Here is a 23,828-nt window from a genome sequence, read left to right on the forward strand (position 1 = left end):
AAAATTCTCCTCCTCCTACCAGACTTGGTCCAGCGACAGTTAAACCTCTTTAGCAACTTTGGCAAATCTCCTACCCCAGTTTAATGCCCTCTTTTAACTGGATACCATTAGTAAGCTGGTTATTATGACTGTTGTCATAAGCTTGGAAAATGCGATCCGTAATATTATTAATCTTAATGGTATACTAGAGATAAGAGAAAACATGATTAAAAGTAATAATTTTTTTTCCTTAATTTTTCGAGTTATAGTGTATAACATTTATGTTTATATTTATGAAGTTTGACCCATTTAAATTTAATGTTATATGGTGTAGTTTTCTTGCTTTCAAACCAACGAGAGAATAAAAAACCCTTTTTCTCATCAACAAACTAATTTCTCTTTACTAAACTAAACTCTTCATTTAACATAAATCAAAACTTTTTGCATATGTAAATACAAGTAACAAATCTTCTCTTCCATAAATCAACTTTTTACACATGGAAACATAAAGTTAACACAATACAACAATCCACAAAAATGTACCCAAAAAAATCGTTTAAATATAGCAAAAATAATTACTAATAAAAAAACTATTTAACTTAAATCACATAATTGTCATAGAATGTTACATAACTTTGCACAATAACATTGAAAATGCTATTTATAAAAGATCTTAACAAGACTTGAACAATTAAAAATCTAAAACTCCTTTTTATTTTTTAAAGCAATATCCATGATTGGATATCATTTATAATTAAAAACTTAGCACCTCCTTATTTTATCTGTAAATTCCATTTCATTTTTGTGAATGGTTTTGGGCGATTTTGATAACTCTATGTACCCTTTTGTTTTTAGTAACATCTTTAAATTTTCAGATGTACAAAATTTATTAAAAGGAATGCCATCTTGTGCAATCATTCTTGAAAGTACAGCTTCGAGAGATTCGTCTCTTTTTTTGATAAAAGAAGTAATTTTTGATGCAAGTGCAACTGCCGGTTTTTTGCGCATTCTTCTTTATTTCTTTTTAACACATTAATTTTATGTTTATTATTTTGATGGGCATGTAAACCACTAGTACTTCCACCGGCTGTTTTAATTCTTTTGGTGCATTATTTACATATAGCTATATCTCTCGTTTCTGTACGATTATAGTAATTCCAAATTGAACTTTTATCCATTAAAAGGTCTTAAAAACAATTTTTAAAACGAAATTAAAAAAAATAGTTTTCTTTAATGATAAAAAATTTGCAAAATAAGCCAACATCTTTTTTAAATGCTGTTTAATTTGAGTCGTTAAGTTTACTCAAGCGTTAAGTTCAAACAAAAGAATGATTTACACTTTTATATAATTAGTTTTTAATCTATTGACAAGAAAATAAATAATTTATTTAATATTTATAGTACGTTCTTTATTAGATAAGAATATTCAGCAATTAGGAATTAAAACAATCCTTACATAGCAAAATGCTTGATTTACCAGTAAATTACAAAAATTTACCAGTAAAAAACTTGAACCAAATTTAGGTATTTACCAGTAAACCGATAACCTGTATTGCAATCCCTAATCTTACTACTTTGATTGATAAACACAGCATTGAAGAAAAAATCTTTAATAAGTGGCAAAAAGCCAACAAAACGATAATATGGTTCCAGTACTCTTATTTTCAATAAAATAATCTATTCTAGTAGATTGTTTTATTGAAAAAGCTTTTCAACAAATAGACCAATTAAAAGACCATAACTATATAGCTAAAAAGAAAGCATCATATTGGTTGCAACTACATATAAAATTACGTAGTAAAACTTATCTATTTAAATATTACTAGACTTTGCTAAGATTTACAGTTTACAAAGTTACGACAACATTCAAGTTAGAACAACTTTCAAGCAAATCATTCCATTAGAACAACATTCAAGCAAAACTTCTATTATTATTATTATTATTCGATTATTTTCTCTTTATTTTTTTTCATCTTTTATTTCTTTTAAGATTTAAATGAATAAAATCATGTTAGTTTTAAATTTTTGCTACAAAAAGTTTGTTCTTTTTGTTTTTTTTTATAATTGAAATTTTATTTTGTGAACAATTTTCTGCATCAATAAAAATACTTCTTGTTAAAAGTATTTAAATATGCACTACTGATTGCTACAGTAGTTTAAATTGAAGTATTGCTTTTAAATGCATCTTTATTCTTTGAACTAGGTGATATAGTAACATTAGGTGCTTTAAAATTTTTTAATATGCCAAAATAGATTGATGTAGTGATAGCATTATTAAAATTAAATATAAAATTTATTTTAAAAAGAAAAACTTGCATTATAGAACCATTGAACGTTATAGCGTTAATTGTATGAGAAGTTTCAAAAAACAGTCCAAACTTTTTTTTTATTTATCGTTTATGTATGTTAACGATCTTGTTTACCTGAAAATATATATCTATACAATATAAAACATGTTTAGATTTTTTACAGATAATTGAAAAGTTTGTTAACCATTAAATAAAAATCCGTAAGTAAAAAATATGTGTAGATTTTATGGATACAATTGCAAAGTTTGTAAATAATAAATTTAAAAAAATAAGTTGATTTTATTGAACTGGCGCAAATCAAAGAGTTACATGACTTTCTAAAGTTAATAAATGTGAAGCAATGAAAAATGTTTATTTTATTTAATTAAGATTTTAATTTTATTTAAAAATTTCACAACTATTTGACTTTATATTTGTATTTCTTATGTTATAAAATTTTTAATAGGTTTTTTATAAAGGACAATCTTTCAAGATCTAAAGAAAACAAAAATGATTTTAATTATTATTTAGTAAAGCATACTTGTACGTATGTGTTAAAAAACTATTAATAGTTTTAACATTTTTTTTAAGATCCATGTCATAATAAAGGCTGCTACTCTCCAAAATATTGCAGTTTAGTGGCAGGTAATGCAGTATGTTTATGTCCATCAGGATACCAATTACTATCGAATAACAAATCATGTGTGTCAGGTATTAGTTTTGTTGCATAGTGCTGTTTTAATGATTATTTCAACTTCAGATAATTGAGATGAGCGAAAGTCTATTATAATTATAAACAAACCTTAAATATTTTTTCAAAATTTAAAGTTGAAGAAGAACTTGTAACAGTCCTTTGGAAAATTTTAATTTTTGTTATGTATTGTAACTTAAACAAGATTTGTTACATAAAATCCAAAATGCCTGTTATTTTTACATAACTTTGATCAATTTACGTAACATTACACAGTAGGCAAAATTGCCTGAAAAATGGCAAAATTGTTTATGACATATGATACATGTTTATAGGGGTATTTGGGGTCATCAAACTTAACCGGGCTTAACTTTTATGGTAGGAGTGATGATGACTGCACAGTTAGCTACTTTAGAGGTAGTCATAAGATTTTCTAGTGATTTTTTAATTAGATGGGTCATGTTGTATGTCTAAATATAGGTTATTGAGGTTGTGGAGTTCAAAATGGTCATGCCTATGGAGTGGTCATGATCGCTTAATTATTTATTTTAGAGGGAATTAAAGGTGTTCCTTGAATGTCCCAATAGTTTTTTTGTAAAATGGGACATATTGTATGTTTTATAAAAACTAATTGATGTCGGGGATGTCAAATATAGCCAATTTTAGTCTATAAGAGTAGTTATGACTGCACAAGTGGTAACTTCAGGGAAAGTCATGGGTTGTCAAGATGGTTTTTCTTAATTTTTATGTACTTTATAAACTTAACTTCTTTTATATTGTGAATAATAACATAAATCATAGAATCAAACTGAACTTTATTAACATAAGTTTTTTTTATAGATAAGAATCTAGGTAATGTCATGCATTATACATAAGTACATCAAGAGTTCCTTGGCTTCCTCACAAAGATTGGAGTATTTGATATTTTCTTGACTCCTCATTCTGGACATTTTAGGATTGGAGCTGCAAAGCATCCTTATCATAAGACCATAATTTGTCTTGTGCCTTGATAATTTCTTTATGTAGTGCTCCCTGTTGTGCTTAAACACCTTGTTAGGCAACTCCTGTTGCTCGTCTGACAAGGATCCAATTGGAATACCCTTAATTATGACTGAGTGCTAACATCTTTTGTACTACATGGGGCATATAATACCAGTTGTACAGGTTGATGTACAGCCCTGTGGTCTCCAGATTATATTGATGAAGCTTGTTAGGGTCCACCTCCTCATTTCTGGAGAGGATATAGAGGGTAATGTAAAATCACTTCTTCAACTTTTCATCAGCAGCAAAATTATCTGTTGAATTTTTGTAAGACTTGAAAAATCTCCTGGCAGTACTTCTATTATTGGAGTTCCAGATTCTCCTGACTTAGGATTAATAACATTTATACCAAGGCCAACTCTCAACGCTACTCGAATCTGTTTTTTTGATTTGAATTTTTTATCTTGTCCCATGTCATCCACTATTTAAAATTCCATGTTTTGTATCCATAAATAAAGGGTGGACAGGTCATCTTTAAATTTAATATTGGTAAGATCTCCTGCAACTTTGTAAACCTTCTGCAAATCATTCAGGTTGAAGCTAATCAAGCCGCTGTCACTTCACTAAGAATATGTCGGTAATTGATTGTATTATTATAATGTGCTAAAAAAGTATTATCACTCAAAGATATAACAAAGTACAATCTATTTAAAAAAAAAACTATAACCTGATTTAGTGCACAGTTTTATTTTTGTGCAGATTTTTATTTGAGATTTGTTATATATGTAATTAAAATGCCTCTCACTCTTCCTAATTTTTTTTTATACTCAGAAACCATTTTTATTTGTCTTATAAAATTCAGTAAATCTAAAACTAATGACAACATTAGTAATTGTAAAATAAGGGGAAAAAACCTTTTCTTCACTTTAAAACTGAAAACAGAACTATTAATAAGTTGTTTAATTAGGAGTAGACTTAACAGATTTAGATGAGCCATTTATTTTGAGATTTGGCATTTTTGTGTCAACATTGTTTTAGTTGGCATTGCTTAATTAAAGTTTGCTCCATTTATGTTTAGGCACATTAATCATAACAAACAAACTTTATAAACGAAATATCAATACTATTAAATCTAATAATTAAAACTATTTTCTTCAAAGTATTTTCATATAAAATTACAAAATAGGAAAAAAAATCAAACCTATTAAATATTTATATATTGTATTATATAATATAATATTATATAATACAAAATATAAATATTTTGCAGAAAACCTACATAGCTCTGTAACTTGATAGTCAGAGCTATAACATAGCTCTGTGCTTGATAGTTAAAGTTTGGAACACTTAGCCATGAATGTCCATCCTATCTGATTCCTACGTCATCCTGGTAATATTTCTCTAAAGAGACTGTTTTTAAAGCATTTGTTTTTTTTTAACTTATCGTTTTTAAATGCAAAATGTAATATTTTTGATGGATGATGTAAGTTGTTAAAGTTTCAATCTTATATGCAAATAAAAATAAAAAATTATTTTATTTACTTTTAGCTATGTTATTAAATACGTTTTCAAAAATGTCATGTTTTACAACAAATCTTGTTAATTTTAGGTGTATATTTGTGTTAATGTTTTATTGCAATGACATAACTTTTATGCGTTACATCCCAAACTATTTATTAACAAGTTTTGTTTAAGTGACTGTTTTGGTGAGTCAAATTTTAATAAATAAAGTAAACAAAGTTATGCAGAATTTTTCTCTTTGGATTTTTAAACTAATATCATATTAGTTGTTAAAAGAGTTGTCCTCTCTGGGTAAAGAATTGAATATAAGACTCATATATCAAGTTGATGTAAAAATTAAGATCAATAAATTAGGAATTTGTAAAAGTTTGTCACAATTGATTTGAGTTAAGCAATTGTTCTTCTGGTTTAGAATAAAGTATGAATCAAGTATTAACTGGTTGTTCAAAGGTACTACTTAAAGAACTTATTAGTGGACCAACTGAATATAAAACAGCTTTTTATGAAAATAAAAATAAATTACTAAACAATTTAAATTAACTTTTTGTATATTTAAACAATCATGTTATTTTTTGAGCGAAGAGAATATTAATATAAGTGCCATAAAATAATTCTACTACCAAAAGCAAGGTTAATTCAAAAACTTTAACTCAATTTTGGTCATGAGTTTATTAGACTTAGTGAGTCTTTATTTATTAACGACCTAACATCATACTATTAGAACTCTATGCACAGAAAGAAAGAAAATGCTAATGTTTTCTAAATGGTTGAGCTTTAATGTTAGACTAAGTATTCCAAAATTGAAATCTGATGTTATTTTTGTAATGCAATGAATTTATCAGCTTAGTAACATTCTTTTCTAAAACAAGAACTTCAAGATTTAAAAACATACTCGTTTAACAGATAATCTTTTAATGACATTTTTCTTAATTTTGTTTGCTTTTAGACCAATGAAGTCTGTTTTAGTTAACCTTTAACAATTAAAAATTTTTGGTGTTGTTGAACCCTTGTTCTTATTTGAAGTTTCAATTCACCGACATTTACACTTAATTAAATAGGTTCCAGGTTGGCTGTTGCGTGGTAATTTTGATTTATTTCTAGACGTTAATAGAGTTTTTAGGTTAGCATTTGACTTAAAAACAGTTCTGTAACCAGCTTTTCTGAATATTCTTCTAAGTCTGGGAGATATTATTGGTATCCATGGTAAAGAAATTGTAGGAAGGTTATTAGAGTTTGATAGAGTTTCATTTTTATTTGCTAAACGTTTTTTTCAAACATGAAAAGAAATATCTTTAAGCATTTTTTCATCGTACCCATTTTCAGTAAACACTTGAACTAAAAAGTTTATCTCATCTTTTAAATTGTTTTTGCTGCATATTGAGTATGCTCTGTGTATATATCCGTTGAATATTGCCTTTAAAATTTTGGGATCATGACTAGAATGAGGTTTGATTTGGATATTGGTTATAGTATCTTTCCTGTAAATCTTGAACTCATATTTTCCATGTGTATTATTAATAACAGTTATATCCAAAAAGTTAAGTATCTTATTTTTGTTTTCAACTTCAATAGTATATTTTAAAGAAGGATGTTGTCTATTAAGGATTGTTTGGAACTGTTCCGCTTGCTTTAAGTTAGAAAACCTAGCATGGTTATCATCTACATATCTATGAAAGGATTTAATATCAATATAAGGAATCATTGTCATTGCCATTTTTATTGCCTTTTCTTCATGGTATTGTAAAAAAGATTAAGCCAAAACAACCATATAAGACAATCCAATTGGGCCTGAATTCTCCTACTCATGAATCTCACCGCTCCACAAGAAATAACAAACAAAACAAACAAAGTTCAATTAGTTGTTTTGTTTCAGTTAAAGTAAGCTTAGTTGAGTTTTTGTAAGAAACGCTTTTATTTAATTGAAAACATTAGTACTTTCGGATCAACGGGCAGAAACACTTAAAGTTGAGGATAAAAAATTTGAAAGAAAAGTTTGTGAAGCCTTGGAGATACAAAAACATCAATGTTCTCCAATGTACGGTGGTATGAATTTGGACAATATGATAAAACAAATGCTTGGACTTCATTTTTTTCATACTTAAGTAAAAGAAGCCATTATAAAGGTGACGTCAAAAATTAAAAATTTTTGTTGTTATTTAACGGTCACAATTTTTGTAATTATATGCTGATGATGCTGGTGCCTATAATCTGGCAAAAAGTTCAAATAAATTATTTAGTATTAAGAGAATTCATATTATCTGATGTTTTAAATTAGTATATATATATATATTTATATATATATATATATATATATATAATATATATATATATATATATATATATATATATATATATATATATATATATATACACACATATATATATTAGGGGTATTCAAAAAAAGTGAATTTTCAAATCTAAAAAACCATACCCCCTAAATTTGGGGCAAATATATAAAAAATGAGCCTCACAAAGTTTGAGTGCTGTCCGTTCACTTTTGACCCCTCCTCAAGCTAATAATTTAGGGGAAAGTTGACCGAAAAGTGGTCGTTTTCGGGCGTCTTGAGGGAGGGGCAATTTTTTTTTTTTCAAATTTTTTTTTTCTGCTATATATATATAGGCCTATATTTTTGTTTAAAAATATATGGTTTTTTCCTTACTTCTCAAAAATCTATGTTTGGTGATATTGAAAATCATGAAAATTGGTATTTTTTAAAATATATTTTCTGTTATGCCTAATGTTATATACATATATTTTCGTGTAAATTCTGATAGTTTAAAACTTTGAATTTTTCTAATAAATACAGATTAGTACATACAATAAACATTAAAAATGAGTGAAGCACAACTTAGGTCAATGAAAAAGGAACTTTTGTTTATAAAAGAGGCAAAACCAGCTATATCAGGTATAAACATTTTTATTAATATTGGAAGTATAATGAGTCATTAGTTGCTAAAAAATTTATTTTATTTATAAAATATAAATTTTTCTAATTAGATATACAACTTCCAACAGGCTTGGATATACTTCAACATTTAATATATAACCAACAATGTCGATCTGTATCAATATCAAGTATTATAGCTTGTCCCCCTAAAAAAAAATTTTCTAGATGTTCGGAGAGTTGTTGTGAATGTATTTTGTCTAAAATCAAGAGACCCTGGATTAAAGCTGGATTTGATGTGTTAACTGATTTAAGTTTAGTTAAAAAACTTTTTAAATTGCATAAGTCCTATTCCAACTTGAAAAAAAATGCAAAAAGGGGAAATAGTGGTGATTTGGCTAAACAAAACGAGTTTGAGATTTAAATAAAAAAACTTTTTTGGCTGGTAATTCTAATCTCAAAGACACAATCAGTAAAGATAAAAAAAGATCACTAAAAGACAAGATTGAAGATCTAAAATTTTTTGAAGATCAGGAAAATGAAAGTTTGTTATTGGTTCAGAGGATATTAAATATAGAAAAAAGGTATTCAATACTTTTAATTAATTACTTTAGCTCTTTCTCAAGCTCTGTTAATTCTTTTTTCCACTAATTTTAAAATTAAAAACTAAAACTACATTTCTTTTGTTAATTAGGCAAAAGAAAGCATCAGGAAGAAAAATCGTTTACAGCCTAAGATTTTGAGAGATGATGTACCCAACGTTGAACTTATAGACACAATTCTAAGCGATGATTCTTCAATAGAATCTGATTTTGAGCCAGGTGATTGGTATCATATAGAAGTCTCTGAAAACCCAGACACAGTAATTGCAAAAATTCCAAAAGATGTTTTTGCTGGTAATGTTTCACTTACTGCTACAGCCTGTGATATATCACTAAATGTTTTACAGAAGGTAACAAATGCAATTCTATATCTATCAGGTGTTGATCTTAAAGAAGTTAAAAGCAGTCAATCTACCGCATATAGAAAAATGAAAAAAGAAAATGAAAACATGGCAAAAATTTCAAAAGAAGATGTTAAAGCAGCCATAGACGCATCTCCATATCCATGTATAATTCATTTTGATGGGAAGACCTTGTTTGAGCTAAACAAAGGAAAAATGTTAAAGAGGGATAGAATGGCTGTTTTAGTTAACATTAATGGACAGACTTACCTACTTGGAGTACCTCCACTAGCGTCATCCACTCAAGAAGATCAGTTCTTAGGTGTAATGAACTTAATTAAGGAGTATCAACTTACGTCAAAAACTAGAGGAATATGCTTTGATACAACATCATCCAACACTGGGACGAATAAAGGATCAGTTTCCAGAATATCTCAAGAACTGGATAAGTATCTCCTCTAAATAGCATGTAGGCATCATGTGACTGAATTGAGAATGCTTCACTTTTGGAAATTAGTGACTAATGAAGAAACTAGTGGACCTGATAATCCTCTTTTCAAAAAGCTTAAAAATATTTTTGAAGAACCTAATTTTAACTATAATTCAGTTCTACTGTTACGGTTTGATTGGAATAAGGTTAAAAGCAGTTTTTTTAGAAAAGGCAGCTATGAAGTCATTAACATTTTGCAAAGCATACGTTAGTAAACCAGGTATTATAAGAGATGATAGAAGTGAGCTTGCAGAATTAGTTGTCACGTACTTATCCCCTATAACATATAAACTAAGGAAAACTGGTGCTATTCATCATGCAAGATTTTTAGGAAAAGCAATTTATCATCTAAAGCTTCGGCTTTTATCCAATCAACTTACGTTTGTTCAGGAAAATGATAAACTGAAAATTGAAATTAAGCTTATTACAGAATTTATTGTTTGCTTTTATGCAAAATGGTATCTACAATCTGAGGATGTCATCAAAGCTCCTTTTCTTGACATTACAGCCATACATCAAATGCATCTGTACAAGAAGGTATGTACAAACCCAATAGCTGTCGATGCTGTATTAGAGTCTCAGTATAAACACTGTTGGTATTTGGATTCAACAATGTTACCTTAAGCTTTGCTAGATGATGAGTTAGCGTCAGAGGAAATTGCATCAGCAATTCTGTCATTTGATATGCCTAGCTCTGACTATTATAAGCCTGAGAATAAAGTAAAGCAAGATATCAAGGAAATTTATAAAATGAATACAAAAATTGGGAAAAAACCACCATCCTTGTCTGCCTTGGTTGATGTCTTTTCTTACCTGATTTTTGACATGATTGGGTTTGATAAGCAACGAGTTCAAGACTGGCTCTCACTTCCACCAAACTATTGGCATACTCAGTCATGCTTCAAAAGTTTTCAAAAATATGCTGAAACTTTGATTTTTGTAAATGACCATTCAGAACGGTCAATAGGTATGATGGGGCAGTATATTCATAGATATTCTGATGAAACTGAAAAGCACAACAGATTGCTAACTGTGGACAAAGTTCGATCTGTATTCAAATCACAAGAACAAAAATCCGGTACAATTTCAAAGATTAAGTTTAATGATGGACTTGGTGTGATGCAAAAAAAGATAAAGAGTTAAACTTGATTATTATTAGAATTGTAAATTTTTTTTCTGTTATAAAACTTGAATATAAATTTATAATTTTATTTATTCTTGCTCATTTTGATTTTTCAATATAGATAAATAGTGTTTTTTTCAATATAGATAAACAACATTGTTGAGGTCACAACCAACAACTGTTCATTCCTTCTGGCAAAATGAAGTTGGTTGCTCCCTCTGGTATGTCTTGGGAATAGTTAGAGAGGCCTTATGTGTATATGTTAATACACACAAGGCTTATAAATATATATATATATATATATATATATATATATATATATATATATATATATATATATATATATATATATATATATATATATATATATATATATATATATATATATATATATAAATCTAACTTTAACTACAAAAATTCTGATTTTCATGATTTTCAATACCACCAAACATAGGTTTTTGAGAAGTAGGAAAAAAACCATATATATTTTTAAACAAAAATATAGGCCTATATACATATAGCAGAAAAAAAAAAAATTAGAATAAAAAAAATTTGAAAAAAAAAAATTACCCCTCCCTCAAGGCGCCCGAATATTACCACTTTTTGGTCAATTTTCCCCTAAATTTTTAACTTGAGGGGGAAAAAAGGGATCGGACAGCGCTCAAACTTTGCGAGGCTCATTTTTTATACATTTGCCCCAATTTAGGGGGTATGTTTGTTTAGATTTGAAAATTCACTTTTTTTGAATACCCCTAATATATATATAAATATATATATATATATATATATATATACATATATATATATATATATATATATATATATATATATATATATATATATATATATATATATATATGTATATATATATACTCTCGTACAGGATATATATATATATATATATATATATATATATATATATATATATATATATATATACTCTCGTACAAGATGTCAACATTTAAATCATATATATATATATGTGTGTGTGTGTGTGTGTGTGTGTGTGATGAATGAAGGGGGGGATATGTGGTATGCATCCCCGCCCCCACCGTCCTCCATCAGAATCTGAAAGTTCTAAAAAATAAGAATTTTTTTTTTTTTTTTAGGTGATGCAAATGTGACACAAAATACAAAAAACTTCAATTTTCACTCCTCCCACCAAAACTTCCTTGATCTGTAACTGATATATATGTGTGTGTATATATATATATATATATATATATATATATATATATATGTATATATATATATATATATATATATATATATATATATATATATATATATATATATATATATATATTTTTCACTTAATAGTGGTTACAACCCTCTCTCAACTCTATAACTCCTTGCGAGTCAGGCTATAAGATAGTCGATGTAGCAACACTCCGCGCATGATTTACAGTAAAAAAAATTAAAATAAAAACATTTTATTAAAAAAGTTAAAAATAAAAATATTTTATTAAAAAAAAAAAAAGCATTGTTTATATTGTTAAAAACATTCAGAATGTTTTTAAAAACATTCTGGTCAATTAAATTTGCGTGTTTGTGGTTTTTTTAAAAAACGAATAATTTGTAATTAAATTAATGGTTTTGACTTTCGTCCAACACGCAAATGTTGGACGAAAGTCAAAAGTAATTAAAAGTGACGTATGTGTTGGCATAAGAATCATTTTTTTCCTTTCGTGCTTCCCAAATGCAACTAACTATAGAACTATATATATATGCAGGCCTTGTTACGAGATTTCGCTGCGTAGCGAAAACGCGTAATGCATTTATAAGTAACTCAACTTAGCAAATATATTTTGCATCGTTAGAAGTTAACTTGCGTCACTAGCGTCTTTTCAAGTACCGCTTTGTAATTAAAGTTATTAACGCGTTATTATTAACGCGTTAAAAATCATACAAACAATTTTTTTTTCTCGCTATAACAAAAGTAAACTGAAGCCTAAGTTCTTATTTAAAAAATCATTTTTATTATTTCAAATATGAATTAAATTTTATTTTGAAAAAAAATATTTTTTCATGAAACGTAAAATAATGTTTGTTTATTTTCTTACGATTTTACAGTTGGTTTTTGGTTATTTTATCAACTGTTAATAAACTTTTTTTTATTTAATTTGTGAACTCTTTTAAATAATGTTTTTAAACAATAAAGAGTTTTTTTGTTATTTATCAGTTACAAATAACATATTCGTGATCATAATTTATTTTCATAAATTAAACGAACGTCATTAAAACTTTACGTTATTGAATTAACAATAAACAAAATATCTTATTAATAAAATATTTACATCAAAATAAATCGTGCATTTTTTAAACTAATATGACTAAAAATAGCTTTTGAATTTAAAAGGAATTTATATATTTAATTCCTTAAGATAAAACTTAAAACACTTTATTTTTTTTAACTAATTTTTAACAACAAAAAAAATTATGAAACAAACTGTTTCTTAAACAAAAGATCTATTAGTTTACAATTGCGGTTAAATGCTTGTACTTAACGACTTTATTTCTTCTGAATAAACGTCACGTTAACGACAATCAAAAGATAATTTAAACATTCTAAAAGATATAAGTTTTTGCGTAGCGCAAAACTGCTGAACGCGTAGGCAAATCGCCTTTTTGCAAGCAAAATGCGAGCCGCGTAACGCTTCTTAACAAGGCCTGTATATGTATATATATATATATATATATATATATATATATATATATATATATATATATATATATATATATATATATATATATATATATACATATACATATACATATACATATACATATACATATACATATACATATATATATATATATATATATATATATATATATATATATATATATATATATATATATATATATATATATATATATATATATATATATATATATATATATATATATATATATATATATATATATATATATATATACAGTATCGGACAAAACGAGTGCAACCAAATAATACTAATTTAGTTTCTTTATATAAAAGTGCTGCATTTTTTCAATTTAGAGAAATAACTATGCAACTGTTTAGAGACAAAGTTCTTTAAGTTTTATTCATCACAAAGTTCATTATTTGTACACGAAAATTTATAAATTAATCAAAAGTATTAAAAAAAGTTGATTTCCTTCTGGACAAAAAACAAAACAAGTGCAACTCGACAAAATGTTGACCTAGCTGTATTTCAATATTTCGTAGCGAATCCTTTGTTGCCGATCACAGCCTTGCATCTTCGAGGCATAGATTCGATCAGGTGATCAACGAAACTTTGTGGAATCGCTGCCCAGGCCTTTTGGATTTGTTCAAACAGTTGATCCATATTATGAACACCTTCACGATTAATTCTGCGGTTGACGATCTCCCACAGGTTCTCGACGGGGTTGAGATCCGGAGATTGAGGCAGCTAATCCATCACCGATAGGTGGTTGTCTTGAAACCACTGCTTGACTACTTTTGCTGTGTGTTTCGGATTGTTGTCTTGCTGAAAAACCCATTTTATTGGCATATTCCATTCAGCATGAGGTAACTCAACATCTTTCAGGATATTTTTATACATGAAACGGTCCATTATTCCATCGTTTCGATGTATTGGACCTAGACCGTTAGCAGAAAAACACCCCCAGACCATTACATTGCTTCCACCATGCTTCACGGTCTTATGGCAGTAACGTAAATCGAGGCGTTTTCCGGCCGGTCGACGTACACAGCAAATGCCATCGCTCCCAATGATGTTGAACTTTGATTCATCACTGAACGGGACAGTTCGCCATTTCTGCACATTCCAGTCAATATGAGATGTAGCAAACAGGAGTCTTTTCTTCTGGTTTTTTAGTGAAATCAGCGGTTTCTTTGGAAGGAGTCGAGAAAACAATCCGGCTTCAACAGCACGTCATCTGATTGTTCGGTCCGATACAGGCAGCTCTAATTGCTTTTGTATCTCGACTGATGATATCCAGGGATCCTTCTTGACGGATCTGACGATCATAGAGTCCTCTCTAGAAGTGGTGGAACGCGGTTTTCCACCTTTGTTATCTGCTGCCAACTTGCCCGTAGAACGATATTTGGAACATAGTCTTGATACGGTTCATTTTTTCACGCGATATTTATCACAAATACTTTTTTGTGACATTCCACTTACGTAATCGCCAATAATTTTCTTCCTTATTTCCAATCCAAGACTGTCGGGAGCCATTTTTGCACAGTCATAAAAATAATAAAAATAAATAATCACGCTTCTCAAGGCTTACCGTGTTACATTTACCTTGTGATGATACAATAATGCTCTGTGGAACACAACGTCTTGGTTGGATGTGGACTGTATTGATGTAATGAAACACTTGTTGTATTTCTTGTATTGATGTTCTTCAATAAAACACTTTGATAAAACTCACTTCGATAAACTGTCTTGATAATACTGACTGATTGACCTCCATATACTGACTGAATTACATATCGATTTACATGTCTCTTATATAGTAAAATGGACTTGTGTGAACCTGTTCTGGAAGATTCTAGATGCTTCTTTTCAATGCTTCTGGAAGCTTCTGGATGCTTCTGAATGTTTCTGGATATTTCTGGATGCTACTGGATGCTTCCAGATGCTTCTTCTGGAAACTTCTGGATACTTCCTTTAATTATTAAAAACTTCCGTGACGTTGACGCGGACCAGACTTAAGAAAATGAAACAAACCAAAAAAGTTGCACTTGTTTTGTCCGCTGCAAAATGGCACTTGTCAACGAAATTCTGCCTGTGTATTGTCACCTGTCAGCTGATTGCTCATGTCATGGCATGCTATGACTCCAGACTCCTGAACTGTTTGCTGCGGTAGAATAGTTCGTTTCATTTTTAAGACATGTAAAATTAGACATGTAAACACTTTTTAGCATTGTTCAATGTTGGTTGCAAATGTTTTGTCCTATACTGTATATATGTATATATATATATATATATATATATATATATATATATATATATATATATATATATATATATATATATATATATATATATATATATATGAACCCACCTGAATCGTGGAAGAGAATAACTTGCATCATGATGATTCGTGCCGGCCATCAAAATAAGGATATTATGACTGCTGCCCAATGCTCCCTGAACACAGTAAAAACAATCAGGTATGAACTAGTGACTTGCAATGGTGACTACGAGGATGTAGTAAGAAGAAAGATCCCTAGCAGACGATCTGATTGCAGTCGTAAAGCAGAATTCCTCGCAAGTCTGCAGGAACAGGTGTTGAAGAACCCTGGCATTGGAATTCGGGCTTTGTCACGTGAAATGAATGTTGCATCCTCTACTATGAAGGTTGCACTCAATGAAGACCTTCGCTACTACTCATACAAGCGCCACAAAGGTCAGCTACTCACAGAAAAGGCCCGTGAAAAACGTTTGATAAACGCGAAGAAACTTCTAAACAAAGTGAAACATCCTGTAGAACCACAAACAATCTGGTTTTTTTCCGATGAGAAAAACTTTTGCCAGGATCAAAAAAACAACACGCAGAATAACAGGTGGCTTGTATGCAGTACAAAGAACATTCCTCGTGTAATGCAGACTAAATTCTCACTCAGCCATCTGAAGTCAACTCAGGTTGACTTCAGATGGCTACGTGGAGTTGCTGAACCCTGTAGTCAAGCCCTGGATAACAAGGGTAGCCAATTGTAGGCCGTATGTATGGCAGCAGGATTCGGCCCCTTGCCATACCTCTGTGAAAAGTCAAAAATGGTTGTCTGAAAATTTTTATGACTTCACCAGTCCAAATGTTTGGCCTCCAAACTCCCCAGACCTTAACCCCATGGATTATTTTGTATGGGGCGCAGTTGAAAAAGACACCAATCGCACTTCCAGTAATACAAAAGCCCAGTTAGCGGATAAAATTAAAACAGTTTTTGAGGCCCTTCCCAGGGAGACTGTAGCATTAGCTTGTTCGAAAATCTGAAGCAGGATTGAAGCAGTGATCGATGCTAATGGTGGTTATTTTGAGTGAATTTTTTTCATAGTATTGTAATTTACTATGCCTGTAATTTTTTTGTCAACTCATTAAATTTAATAGATACAAAGAAGATTTTCCTTTTTCTTTCGAAACTGTCAAATTTATCCCGAACACCCTGTATATATATATATATATATATATAATTTTAATTACCAACTTTAAAATGCATCTGTCAAGTTATTTTGGATATTACACTTTGTCACCGCAAACTTGAACTATTTTTCAAGTAATTACTTTCCACTTTAAAAATCTTTATCAGATACACTTAAATTCATTAACTTAGAGTTGTAAGATATGAGTTGAGCTATGGCTCAACATATCTACTCTGTTGCTTAGGTAATTAGTTATTCAAAAAATGGCTTATTAATGTTATCACATTAGCTTAAGAGATCTTGTTATTACATTAGCTTTAGAGATTTTTTTTCAGATATTAGAAGAAGCGTGCATAAGGAAGTCAAGTAAAATTTACTTTTTATGGCATGCTTATGGCCATTATTGTTATGGGTAATCTAACAAAGCCCAATAGCCTTATGAAATAATTTTTGGAGACTCACTTTTGCCAGGTATTTACATGTGCAAAATTTTTTCCAAATAATTAGTTCAAATCGTAGTCAAACCCAGCATGCACAGATACACAAAAAATGTACAAGAGTGTTCAGACAGAACGTCTTGGACACGTTCTAATCTGAATCTAGATAAGGCCCTTAAAGACATCTATTCAGGACATTCTGAAGACATAATATAAAGACTTATGTAAGACTTTCTGTTTAAGTGCAGTTATACTAAATTGGTCTAGAAAATTCGTCTTTTAAATGTTCAAAATTCAAAAGACATTAGTTATGCAATAAGCCCATTTTAGCAATCACAGAATTTGTAGGATTTTGGGGGAAAAAATTTAACATTCAGAAAATATAACAGAAACAGAAACCAGTGTGCCTTAATAATTAAAAAGAGTAAAACATAAAGTTAAAAGTATGCACAAGATTAAAACATATTTCAAACTACAGATCTAAAAAGTATCATAAAAACTGTTGTTGTGGTTTAGTTTTTCACGGTCACCAACGCCTTTTCTATCCGGCACTCTTTTCAGAATATCTGCACCGCAGTTTTCTAGTTCATTTTTGGCATGGTCTCTTTATAGGGTACTAAATATAGATTTATAGGGTACTAAATATAGAATATAATAAAAATTCAATCAAATTAGCATAAGCAAATGTGAAGGTTAATTGAACTATTATTATTATGTAAATAGTAATTATATTTTAACAAAAAAAACTATTGTATTTAGCATAATATAATGGTTTGATCTTAACCATGAAACCAATAAATCAATTGATTTTATAGTCAGATTTTTAAATTTGAAAAAATCCAACCTTATCATTAAAAGATCATAATCAACCTTATCTTTTAAAGATCATATTTAAGGATCTGCAAAATGTTGAGTTTACAAAAAATCTTTAATGCATTAGCTTAACGCAATATTTGACATCGTAAAATTCTCTTTATTTTTTTATTTTTTGAAGACATTAACTTTTTTAAATTACTGCAATAATATTAATTACCACAAAATTCAGCTAAATGCTATTTAACGGTCTTTTTATTATTACTGTAAAGGAATGTTTATTTTCTTATATATATATATATATATATATATATATATATATATATATATATATATATATATATATATATATATATATATATATATATATATATATATATATATATATATATATATATATTAATATTTAATAATTAAATTTCATATTTCATTTTTAAAAATGTTTGATATTAACAAGTTTCTTTTTTTTCTCAGCATTTGCATAAATGAATTAAAATATGTTAAATTTTTGAATTTTTAAAATGATTATTTTTTAAATTTCTAATTGCGGCTTTGCAACCACAAATTATTTTTAAAAAATCAGTGAGTAACAAATAAAAAAATTACGTTAATTTATTTACTTTATTTATTAAAAGTTTGTTAGTTTATAATTATATTATTAAAATTATATTGCTTTATATATTGGTTATTAAAAGTAATCGCTGCAATTTAACTTTCGTTATAAAAAAAAAGTTTACATTTTATGCAAATTTTTGATGCAGCTGTTTTTTTGTTTTTTAATTTTTAGTAAAAAAAAAAATTGTTCAGTAAGGAAAACCGAAAAACAATTGCGATAAAAATAAGCTGTTTTTTTTTTTAAGAACAATTAAAATTTAAATATTGGACAATATTTAGTAATGTTTTTAAATAGATTTGACAGTTAAGTTGAACCCAAGCATTATCTTTAATTTTGATAGAGGAGTTTTAAATGTTTGCATTCTCGTTTTTAAAAGAAGATGGGCACACAAATTTGTAGATAGAAAAACAAATAATCATAAGTTTTCCAGTAAAAAATATTAAGATATTTGTATGTTATATTTATTCACTGATCTCATTTACTCACTGTTTTAACAAGAAATAAATTATGCCAACCAGTTGTTGTGCAGATGGTTGCTCAAACAAATTTAAAAATGAATGTGGATTGAAATTATATAAATTTCCATCAGGAAAAATCACCTTTTGAGAAAAGAAGACGTATAGACTGGATTAAAGTATTAGTTGTAAGGATTGGGACAGTTGGGAAAGTGAAAAAATTAGTAAAGAACGAGTATGCAGTGCACATTTCGTATCAGGTATGTCCTTTGATGAATGAGGTTAGCTAATAAAACTATATACATAGTAATACGTTTAATAAAATTTTTTAAATTAGTAATTTTTAATGTTTGGTACATTTATTAATTTAATTTAAAAATGTCATTTGTAAAAAGAACTTATTATATTTTAGGGAAACGTTCTGATGACCATCTGACATTATTTGGTGTCCATCAGTATTTAATCACCTTGGAGCTGCTCCGATTTCTAGTTTGATTAAAAACAAAAAGAGAAAAGATTGCTTTAAAGCTTTATGTAAAAAAGATCTTTCAAAAAATCAATACTGCATTCTAGTCAATCAAATGATATATAGCTCCATAACTATAATGATAATATAAATATTGACATAAATCCACCAAATGAGTCAGCTATTTCTAAATTTTGTCACCATGATACTTATAAAGCAGAAGTGGAAACTTCTAATTTTCAGTTGATGCAATACAGAAATGAATTGATCGAGAAATGTAATGAAATTATTGAAATTAAAAAAGATAATGCCAGACTAGACCATAATAAATATATTTCATACCAAAACCTAACAGATAGACAAATGAATTTTTTTTCATGCTTGTCTTATAAGAGCCACTTAAACTACGTTCATGTGGCTCTTTGAAAAAGTTAAAAATTATATTACAAAAGTTCACTCAAGGTTATTATTGGAGGACCTCTTAATTATACTCATAAAGTTAACATTAGGTCTATTAAATAGAGATATTGTTTTTCGATTTAGACTAAGCCCAGAAGTAGTTTCAAAAATTTTCAGAACAATAATACCAATTCTTTCTGCTAGAGTTGTCAATCTCATTGTTTGGCCAGAACCGTAGAATAATAAGGAGTAACCTCCCTATATGTTTTTAAAAAAAGTTCAAAGACTGACTGTATTGTTGATTGTACTGAAGTATTTATTGAAAGATCAAAAAACTTAACTTCACGATCACAAACTTGGTCTAATTTTAAACATAACTATATCATTAAATATCTTATTGGTATTATACAAGATGGGGCAGTTGGTTTTTTATCTCCTGGCTGGGGTGGTTGTGTCTCAGGCAAACATATAACGTTTGAGTTAAACTTTTGTCAGAAGCTTAATCCTGATGACTGTTTTCTTGCTGACTGAGGATTCAATATTAAAGATGAACTAAATGCTGTTGGGGCAATATTAAAAGTTTTAGCATTTACGAAAGGTAGACAACAATTATCTGGATGGGAAGTGGATACATCTAGACAGATATCTAATGTTCGCATACATGTGGAAAGAGTGATTGTTCGAATAAAAAAGTCTTGCATTATTCATATGACTGTGCCAATCACTCAAGTGGATTTATTAGATGATATTATGATTATTATTTGTGCTCTTGTAAATTTCAATATGAGTGTAGTTACTTAATTAATGTAAATAAAAAAACAAATTTACAGAGAAGCAATTTTTATAGTTTTAAAATCTATATACATAATAAAGGAGAGTAATGTTTATTATTGTTTATCGCTTGGTTTTACATTCTTTGCATAACCAATTAGTACTTTTTGGAACTCTTTTTAATCTAACACAAGCATAATGGAACCGTTTATATTTGCAGTTAGCGAAATTGCATGGTATCATTTTTTTAAAACTTGGTCTTTGGCATATACAGTAAACTTTCCTACTATTAATTGTCAATTTATCATTACAACGTGTTACAACTCTGGCAATAAAATGTTTTTGAAATATGTAAAAAATTTATCGATCATTTTGAGAATAAGATCTGTATCTTTTTCAATTGTTAAAATGAAACTTTGTTTTCTTTAAACTTCAGGGAAGAAAACAAGAAAATCAGCCTAAGAACAGTGATATACATGTAGGTGTAATAGAATTTGATAGTAATACTTGTGACCTTTTTTTATAATAAGATCTTTATTGATTGGAAAATCCTTATCTTCTTCCCATCCTTCAAAACCGTTTTGATATTTATAAGGGCATTTGATCTCTAAAGTTTTAGTTTGATGACAACTGCATCTAATCAATGCATCTGGGGAAGATACAATAAAGGGGTATTGTTCTCTCACGTGAAAACCACTATCTAAAAATTGAAGCTTTATGACTATATATATTTTTACGAGTTTTGACTGTAAGGTCAAAACTCGTAAAAATTGCAGATTTTGGATTAATTTTATAAAGTTTTTCTATCTCTGTAGCTGTTAACCAGTGCTCACCAACCATTGGATTATTGTTGGAAAAGTGTTTTTTTAAAGGTAGCTTTGCAGCCAAATCTTTTAGTAAAAGATTTTTTTGAGGTCGCCAAAAATTTATGAGCTGCAATGGGCAGGCTAAATAGGTTTTTTGCATTTCTTCCAAACACACAAGATACTTGAAGGAGGTGTTTTGTATAATTTTAAACGTGAAGCTGCTTCTAATTTTAATAATAATGCTGCTAAATAACTACAAGCTGATCCTAGTCCAGCCATACATGAACAATTAGTAGTCAGTACCCAACCAAGTTCTTTCTCAAGACAAGTCTATACATGATACATTTTTTTGTTGTTTTATCTTTGACTTGGCAAGACCTATTATTTCTATTTAAAAATTGTTATTATCATTCTTCTTTGGTAAAACTTAATTTTTTAATTAAATGTTTAAAATAACCTTTGATTTTATAAAACAGAATTTGCTCCTATTCAATATTTTATTATAAAAAAGTTCTTGAACATGACCACAAGTGAAGTAATCATATGCTTCCAAGGATTTATAGGCTCTGATTGATTCTTTCGTGTACAGGCTAGGTGTATCAATTAAATATTGAGTAACAACTTGCCATATAGTGTTTGGCAAATAATTGACATCGTTGCTCCATTCTTTTGGTTCAATTATAAACGGAGTCAAATAAACTTCCCCATTTTAAAGAGTTAGCTTCTTTGTATAATTTATTGCTTCTTCTAATTTTAGACTTATTAAAATATTCACTCATGATATTTGAAAAACTAAGTGTTACTGTTGACTTCCAAAAACAAAATAAATTTATTAAGAGTAGAAAAATTGCAATTTTTAAATTTGAAATGAGTTTAAAATTTGTAAAGAACATTTGAAAAATTTTTTAAACAAAAGTTTTTAATAATAATAAAAACTTTTATTACTAAAATTTATTTGAAAAATTTGTAACTAATTTTAATTATTATTCTTTCAATAATTTTTTAAAGGAAATGTTGACTTTAGGGTGCGAATATTGATTTTAAGGTATAAATAAAATACAAGAAACATATTAAAGCTCTTGCGTTTTTATTTTTTCTACCTAGGAGTATGGGTGTGCATGTTGTTCACAAAAAGATGTGGCATCACACGGAAACTCATCTATAAACTTAAATATATTATTTAAATCAAAATTATATATTTTTTTATCAGAACAAAATTATATATTTTTATGAAATTAGTTTTAAATTGAATCATATATTTTTTATCAGAATTAAGTTATGTTTTTATGATCTTTGCTTCAAGCTTAAAAAATCAATCATGGCAATTAAAAACAAAATAAAAATAAACTTTAAATTTTGTTAGATTTTTTTTAATTAGTTAATTGCGCTTATATCAAATATAATTGTCATTCAAACTTTTGTAACAAATATTTTTACATAAATGTCATTCAAAAGTTAATGTGACTTTTTTTTAAATTAGTTACTTCTCTTATCTTACCGCTTATAGAATAATTAAAAAGTTTAAAATTAGGGAAAAGTTGTTTAATCAAAATCACTTACTGTTTACTTAAAATCGCTTAAGCGTATGTAAATCGCTCAACGCATAATGCTTGAAAACAAGGCATATATATATATATATATATATATATATATATATATATATATATATATATATATATGAGTTCGATCCCCACCACGTCCCTGGTAGTACCGCGCTCAACTTGTTTCTCCGCGCAGCGGCCTTGTTTGTCAAGGTTTGTGTTTCGGAGTTATAGAGTTGAGAGAGGGTTATACCACTATTAATTACTACTTAATACCACTATTAAGTAACCTCCTCATCTGTAGTGGCTTTATCGGCCTTGAGGAGGTGAATAACAAAAAAAAAAAATATATATATATATATATATATATATATATATATATATATATATATATATATATATATATATATTATATAAATAAAACTACATTTTTATATATATATATATATATATATATTACCTGATGATTGCATTTAACATGAAATTTTTAATTGTAAAAAAAATGTAGTT

At 28.1% G+C, this 23,828-nt stretch overlaps 2 protein-coding genes across 2 annotated transcripts in view; both read left to right on the plus strand.

Annotated features, from left to right (window-relative positions):
• Window positions 1–23,828, plus strand: part of LOC136083664 (uncharacterized) — an 84,938-nt gene that overhangs the window by 50,690 nt on the left and 10,420 nt on the right. Inside the window, exon 5 of the mRNA XM_065803203.1 lies at window positions 2,859–2,912. Coding sequence (XP_065659275.1) covers window positions 2,859–2,912 — 54 coding nt within the window. The remainder of the gene's footprint in view (window positions 1–2,858; window positions 2,913–23,828) is intronic.
• On the plus strand, window positions 8,294–9,826 carry LOC136084121 (uncharacterized). Its single transcript, XM_065804269.1, has 4 exons — window positions 8,294–8,366; window positions 8,459–8,664; window positions 8,891–8,929; window positions 9,040–9,826. The coding sequence occupies exons 1-4, from the start codon at window positions 8,294–8,296 to the stop codon at window positions 9,748–9,750; spliced, it is 1,029 nt and encodes a 342-aa protein (XP_065660341.1). The 3' UTR covers window positions 9,751–9,826.

The sequence above is a fragment of the Hydra vulgaris genome, chromosome 08 (genome assembly GCF_038396675.1).
Source record: "Hydra vulgaris chromosome 08, alternate assembly HydraT2T_AEP".
Taxonomy (NCBI): domain Eukaryota; kingdom Metazoa; phylum Cnidaria; class Hydrozoa; order Anthoathecata; family Hydridae; genus Hydra; species Hydra vulgaris.